The sequence below is a fragment of the Hevea brasiliensis genome, chromosome 11 (genome assembly GCF_030052815.1).
Source record: "Hevea brasiliensis isolate MT/VB/25A 57/8 chromosome 11, ASM3005281v1, whole genome shotgun sequence".
NCBI classification, from domain to species: domain Eukaryota; kingdom Viridiplantae; phylum Streptophyta; class Magnoliopsida; order Malpighiales; family Euphorbiaceae; genus Hevea; species Hevea brasiliensis.
In genome coordinates, this window is record NC_079503.1 from 46,547,620 (window position 1) to 46,555,451 (window position 7,832).

Genomic DNA, 7,832 nt, shown 5'->3' on the forward strand with positions numbered 1-7,832 from the left:
TCCGGCATCCTGATCTAATTATTTGACTGGTTTAACAGTTCTTTTTCGTGATTTTCTCTTTTTCACTGTGTTCATAAGGGTCTTAAGGACCGCAGCGTCACTTTTTACGGTTCGAAATTTGAGTTTAAAATGACTTCGCAGTCGTTCCCGAGGAGGTCACTCATCACTGTGACTCTCGGCTCGTTTAACTTCTTATGTTATGTTTTTCTTATTTATAGTTAACTAATTAAACATTACTAATTATTTGTGTTTATGGCTTCTCAAATTGTCTTAAGTGTGGCTCTAATCTCCTTAATTGTCCGGACCGACACCGGTCACCGGAACAGTGAAATCTACCAGGCTATGCAAACGGGGGTGTTACAATTGCCCATTACTTTGTAACTCATTTGAATTGCTAATAATCTCTGTTAACCTCTCTTTTAGCGAACCACCTGGTAACTCTATTAATATTTACTTGATAACTATCTTAGATCTTCAATTAACTAAATTAATAAAATAAAATTAATCAAATTAATTTTATAAAAAAAATTAATTTAATTAATCTTTAAACTTAAAAATAATTAATAAATAAAATTAATTGTTTTGATACAACATATATAAATATAAAAATTAAAAGAAAAATATTTTATTCTTTTCATTTATATCTATTTAATTTTTTTAATTTCTTATTAGTTCTCCTAATATAAGTCTCTCACATATGAAGTTGATGATTTGAAATTTAAATATAAAACGTTACAATAGTGATTGATGTATGGGTCATATTCATCATACATGCCAAAATTATTATTAATGTTGTTGTTAAGAATTTTCAAGGAATAAAATTCTTATCATTCTTGTGATGTTTCTTCTTAAAGATACTTTCTTTTTAAATTCATCAGTATCAATAATTTTCATCATCAAAGTCTTAATATGCGTTATACCTATCGTTTAAAACAACAATTAAACCAAATTAGTTGAGATGGATTATATAAATACTATTTTGCTATTAAATTATATTTAAGTTAATTCTATAATTTGTTTTAGTAGAGAGTTTATGGAAGTAGGTTGAAATATAACTTTATTAGGTGAGTATTATATTTTTAATTACTGAATTAAATTAAATTAAATTAGGTGATTAATTTTATATAATATTAAAAAACTATCTATTACTTAAAATATAAATTATAATTTTAACATTTTAATTAATATTTAATATTTTAATTTCAAATTATTACTATCATCTAAATGCAAACTTTAATTTCTTTTCAGTTTTCTTATTTACAAAAATTAAAATAATATAGATGAAAATTTAGTTTGAGATTAATCTAGGAAGAATTTTATATTGAACCTATGGGAGTAATTATAGTTACCTTCTTTCATAAAAATAAAAAATTTCATTTTCTTAAATTTAGGATTCAATTATTATTATTTTTTTTATTATTTAATGCATAATACAGCGGATGAATCTTATGATTTGCCCTCCGGGCTGCGCACGTTATAACGGTACGCCCAATTTCCTGCAGCAGCAATGAGTGAGCGGCCCTCCAAAATTAGAAAACCTAAATCCCCAAAACGTAATGGTAATGCCCAATCCTCAATGGCGCGAAAATCTTCTATTCTCAAACAAACCCTAGTTTTTTCTGCTTTCTCTATCCTCGCCATCTACGCCCTCTTCAACACTTTCTTCAATCCCACCACTTCCCCTTCCACCTCCTTATTCGACGAACATTTTTCTCCAGACAGCTTTGGCTTTTCCGGTAAAGTGACGGAAAATGATGCCCAGAAGGTTAAGATTTTCATGTATGATCTGCCTAAAAAATTCACTGCGGGCATAATTGAGCAACACGCGCTCGCGCGTGGTTCTAAAGATGCGTCGCAGGCTAGGTACCCCGGCCACCAGCACATGGGCGAATGGTACTTGTTCTCGGATCTGAACCGACCCGAAGTGGATAGGATCGGGTCACCTGTAATAAAAGTCGATGATCCTGATGAAGCTGACTTGTTTTATGTTCCCGTGTTTTCATCTCTGAGCTTGATAGTGAATCCGATTCGATCGGCGGGAACTGAGCCGGTGTCGGTTCAGCAGTACAGTGACGAGCATATGCAGGAGCAGTTGGTGGAGTGGCTGGAGCAGCAAGAGCACTGGAGGAGGAACGGTGGGAGAGACCACGTAATCATAGCGGGAGATCCAAATGCGTTATACCGGGTCCTATACCGGGTCAAGAACGCAATTCTGTTATTGTCGGATTTTGGACGGGTTAGACCCGACCAGGGTTCACTGGTGAAGGATGTGATCATACCTTACTCTCATAGAATCAATACTTACAATGGGGATATTGGCGTTAAGGATCGGAAAACGCTCTTGTTTTTTATGGGAAATCGATATCGTAAAGACGTAAGTGACCCTTTACTTTTCTCTTCGTGTTGTGATTATTTCTGAAGATTTTGTTATTGTTTTGTTTTTGAAGTGTAACATTTGATATTTTAGTGTGAATTATATGAGATATTGACCTTAATTTGATGGTTGGGGGAGATTTATAACCTGTAAATGCCCTTCAAATAAAATTCTAGCTATTCATCAATCATGTTATCTATTCAATTTAAGCTTGAGTGGTCATGTGTGGATGTTGGTTTAGATTCTACCTTCAATCTAGCTGCTTGGTAAGGCATTCCTTTTTCTTTTTTTTTTTTGGCCCCAACTAGTAGCTTTGAAATTTTAAGAAAGAAAATTCTGTTGGCTTTGAGAGGTGAATTTTATCTATTTATTTCAAATTTTAGCGTATGCTGAAACTTCCCCTGCATATCTTTTCTTATGTTGGAATGCCAATCTTATTGAATGATACGAGTTTGGCTTGTTTTGTTCTGATAGTGATTCCTATATATGTGTCTGTTTGATTTAAAAGAACAATTTCATCCTGACTAACATTTATAGTTAGGAAAAATCTGTAAAATCTGTTATCTTCCTGTTCTGATCTCCACTTCAATTGTTTATTTCTATTGTAGGGAGGCAAAATTCGTGATTTGCTTTTCCAAATGTTAGAAAATGAAGAGGATGTCATAATAAAACATGGAACACAATCTAGGGAGAATCGGCGTGCAGCTTCACGTGGCATGCATACGTCAAAATTTTGTTTGAATCCTGCTGGTGATACTCCATCAGCTTGCCGACTCTTTGATGCTATTGTTAGCTTGTGTGTTCCAGTAATAGTCAGTGATAGCATTGAGTTACCTTTTGAATATGTTATAGACTACACAAAGATTGCAATCTTTATAGGAACAAAAGCTTCTCTAAAGCCAGGATATTTAGTTAAAATGCTAAGAGAAGTAACCACAGAGAGGATTCTGGAATATCAGAAAGAGCTGAAAGAGGTAAGTACTTGTAGTATGCGTACACTATTAATGAATTTTCTGGTCTTTACTTTTCTTTTTAAACTTTTTCTTATTTCTATTGGCTGTTGCAGAACGTATTTTTGTCAACATGTGAAATTATTAGTTGAAGCCTTTTGCAGGAACTCTCTACCTCCCCCCCACCCCCCCCGCCCCCCCCCCCCTCCCCCTCCTTTTCTCCTTTTTTTTTTTTTGTTTTTCCCTCTGATTTCTAGCTGTGAATATGACATCTCATACCTGTCTATTGGTAGAAGTTCAATTAAGGAAACAAAACGACCCTTTGTTCAGGGGAGTTGACAAATTATGATGCTCATTCCTACCTTCAGACACAAGCCTTATACCCTAACAACATCTTTATTAGATTAGAATAATGGAATGGTAATTAAATGAAGAATAAAATAAAATAATGGATGGGAAATATATTTGGTTATTCTCTATAATTGACTGAAAGTATGCATTAATTGGTCAAACTAAAAACAAAGGAGAAAATAAATTTGTGAATTTTTTTTGGGTTCATCCTAATGGTTTTTTTAACTCTGGTTTTATATTATGGTCGAACTTAGGGTGATTTCTGAGTTATATATATATATATATATATATATATATATATATATATATATTCTACAAATACCTGTGCGTTTTATGGATGATCCTTTTTAAAGATTCCAGTGGGTTTATTTTCTCTATATTCATAAGCAACCCAAAATCAATGAGTGAAAGGAATGTAGGCATCCTTTGATGGGCTTCCACACTATATATATATATATATATATATATATATATATATATATATATATATATATATATATATTGTACAAATACCTGTGCGTTTTATGGATGATCCTTTTTCAAGATTCCAGTGGGTTTATTTTCTCTATATTCATAAGCAACCCAAAATCAATGAGTGAAAGGAATGTAGGCATCCTTTGATGGGCTTCCACTAATAGCCTTGGATATCTTTGCAACATCCATTGCATCTATAAAAACAAAAATATTTGAGAAAGGACATGTTTATAGCATTACTTTTGTTGATTAGTGTAAGCTATGTTTGTGTTGCTACTGAAATTTTTCTCTGAATATTAGAGTATGCCTAGAGTTATTTGACCCTGTTCTTACTCCTTTTTATATGTTGCTTGGTTTCTCTGTTCCTGTGGGAAGGAGGTGACTAAGAGCTTAACTATTTTATTCCACAACACTCCCCCATCCCCTCTCTTTCGTTTCTTTTTTATCATTTTGCTTACTAGTTAAAGCATCGTGCTACTCATGCAAGATGAGTAGTTAAAGCATCGTGCTACTCATGCAAGATGAGTAGTTAAAGCATCGTGCTACTCATGCAAGATGTCTGCTAGTATACTCTTACAATTTATGTTCTAGATTCTATAATGTCTATTGTAGGCTATGGTCTTGTGAGGATCTAGTCCTGAAGAGATTTTGATGAGGTTGTTTGATCCTTCGTTCACTACTCACTAGTCCTATTAGAAGTTAGTACCTTTTGCTTGTGCATACCACGTTGTGAATTATTTGTTTCTTTCCATTCAGTGGATTGTTTGGAAGGAGAGAGATGAGTATACATAGGTAGCAAGGGAAATATCATCTTTACATTTTTGTAGAGGGGCATGATAATCATATGCTTTTTTTTTAGGTCATTTTTTTAGCACTCTATTGATTATTGACTATCATGCTGTTTATGGATGACATGTGAAGGCCAAATGCCGCTTAATGACATGAAAGGAAAAATAATAAATAAATAAAAATAAACTTGGCATTTGGTATCAAGATTTTATATTAGTATACTTTCTTCATTGATCAAACTGACCACATTTTTCATCATAAAGCTTTAAACTTGACAGAGAGCCAATGTGACAATATACTTCCATTAAGCGCATAGTGTAAACTATGATATTACATTTGTCATAGGCAAATGTTAGTGTATGTTATATTTGGTGGAATTTGCACATGGTTATTGTTATGCTTGTCATCTGCAATTCTGATAAGCTGTTGTTAATCTTTGTATTGAAATCTATCTTTATGCTTTGTTGTTCAAGCTTGGCTGATTTCCTTTATGATGATTGTAGTGATTGCATCACAGAACAGACTTCATACCAAGTCATGCATTGCAATTTTATAGATTAGCTTCTTAAGGGCTTGCTGTATTGCATTTTTGTTTCATTTATTTTATTGTGAAGTCATCTGTTGAGTTATTGAATTATGTGATAACATCAGTTGTATAGTTAAGATTTTGCAATGTGAATTATGTGATTCAGGTGAGACGATATTTTGAATATGGCAATTCAAATGGAACTGTGAATGAAATATGGCGTGAAGTTGTGCAGAAGCTACCTCTCATAAGACTAATGATTAATCGTGACAAAAGGCTTGTCAAGAGGGAGTCGAGTGAACCAGATTGTTCTTGTTTATGTACAAATCAAACTGGGCTTACCAGCTTCCTGTGATCCCTACTTTGTCTGTGATTTGAGAATTTGGTACTTGCAGATCTTAGTACACTCTCCATATATCTATGTAAGAGAAGACACTTTCCTGGGAATCGAAGAACCAGAAATTATTGCATAGTTCTCATTTAGTCCAAGTCAGGAGGTGCTCTGGCCCCTTCAGTAGGTGGGTTTTAGCCCCTCACCTAGTGATGAAATCGTCTCTACAATGTTTTCTTGCATACTTTCTTGTTGTAGATTTCTCCTTTTTTATCCTTTAGCTTGCTTATTTTGTATGCTGTAATATAAAGCACATAATTTAGCAGCTGCAAAATTCAACTGCTGTTGTCGTTTTAATTCATTTGTACATGTTAGAAAAATAAAATTATTTGAGTTATAATTAATTCTTTTATTTAGGTATCACCATTTTGTTAATCTCTCCAAATTAATGCCATCTTCTATCGGTAAATTTAGTCTGACTTTTGTTAGTCTTTTTGAAATTTATTTGTAAATATAAGCTAACTGCATTGAGTCTTTCAAGTTGATTTTAGCTAATTTCATATTGTGGATGGTTGTTCTTAAAGCTTCAGTTTAATGCCCCACTACTGATTAATTTAGAAGGGCTGCTTTAGTTGATAATACTTGCCGTATAAGATCAACTTATTATTAGTCAGTTTATTGAATTGATTGCTCGCTTGACTTGTAGGCAGAGGGATTTAACAGAAATTTATAATTTAAGTGCTACTATGGTCTCTCTAGTATTAGGATCATTGTTATTAAAATTGTGATTATAGGATATTTATGATTCTCCTAATCAGGTTCTCACGTGAATTAATATAAAAATAAATTATTTAAAAGGTTTTTTAATGAAAAAATAATTGTCAATTGGAGGGTTTAAAAAAGTACCAAGTTTTTAGTGAAATTTTAACGTACAATTAGTTTAGTAATATAATAAAATCAGTGAAAAAAAAATATTCTTTGCAAATCTTTTTTAGCAATATTTTTTTATAAAACGAGTGGTAACGCATAAAAGTGTTAAGAAACCATTTTGAGGATTAAGCTTAGATAAACTCTTGATGTGCGCATTTGAGATTGGCTAGACTATCTACTCAGAATAGCGGTTAGACATAAGCAAGTTAATTTAAATAATAATAATAATAATAATAATGGATAGTATGCACATCTAGTTCTATATTAAGTTTCTTTGATTTTATTGCAAGATTAGAGACAACAAATGGATTGGATTGGACAAGGTTCATGTTTAAGTTCATGTATTTTCGAGTAGGGTCGGGTCAAATCATTTTAGGTTACAGGTTGATTCCTGTTATACATCATATCACTAAAAAAAAAGGATTTTGAGTAAGATAGGGGTCAATTTGCAGGTTGTCTAATTTTTAGGTTAAAATGCTAACCTTTTCATAAGGACGTAATGGTTAAAAAAAAAGCTTAAGCTTTACGAGATTTTTGCCAATTATAACTTTTTTCATTATTATTAATTTTGCTCTAATTTGAAACTTTCATGTTAATTGTGGTTCGAGTTCTAAATTGAATAAAGAAAATAATTATGTGGCAATTGATGAGGTAAAAATATTAATTTCTTATATGTTATTGTTGATGTAGTATGAGCTTTAATTTTTTTTTATTATGTTATTATATAGTTGATATGATAAAAATATTATTATTTATTATATTATTGTGACGTGACATAATTTTAATAATAAAAAAAGTTAACTTTTTTTTTTATTCTTGTCAATTATATTCAATTCTATAAGTTTACTTCATTATAATTGTTGACTGATTTTGACCTTAGTAAAAAGTTAATATTTTATTTTGTAATACAATTATAAAAAAAATAATATTTATATTACTTAGTATAATAAAAGATAATTTTCCCTTTCTTTCCTATGTTTTTATCAATATTTATAAAATTTATTTGTGAAAATAGATAAATTTTTATTTATTTAAAAACTAAAAATATCTTTTGTACTCACTTTTCTCTCTAAAAAAATATATCTCTCACCGTCTCTTCCCGTCCAC

General features: G+C 31.6%; 1 protein-coding gene across 1 annotated transcript; it reads left to right on the top strand.

Moving 5' to 3' along the window:
* The first annotated feature begins 1,450 nt into the window (after window positions 1-1,450).
* Window positions 1,451-6,215, top strand: LOC110660589 (probable arabinosyltransferase ARAD1). Its single transcript, XM_021818934.2, has 3 exons — window positions 1,451-2,374; window positions 2,983-3,348; window positions 5,631-6,215. The coding sequence occupies exons 1-3, from the start codon at window positions 1,508-1,510 to the stop codon at window positions 5,817-5,819; spliced, it is 1,422 nt and encodes a 473-aa protein (XP_021674626.1). The 5' UTR covers window positions 1,451-1,507; the 3' UTR covers window positions 5,820-6,215.
* Window positions 6,216-7,832: the final 1,617 nt, after the last annotated feature.

Coding starts and splice junctions, on each gene's coding strand:
- LOC110660589 (XM_021818934.2), top strand. CDS start 1,508: ATGAGTGAGCGGCCCTCCAAAATTAGAAAACCTAAATCCCCAAAACGT. Junction 2,375..2,982: donor GAAATCGATATCGTAAAGAC/GTAAGTGACCCT, acceptor TTTCTATTGTAG/GGAGGCAAAATTCGTGATTT. Junction 3,349..5,630: donor ATCAGAAAGAGCTGAAAGAG/GTAAGTACTTGT, acceptor TATGTGATTCAG/GTGAGACGATATTTTGAATA.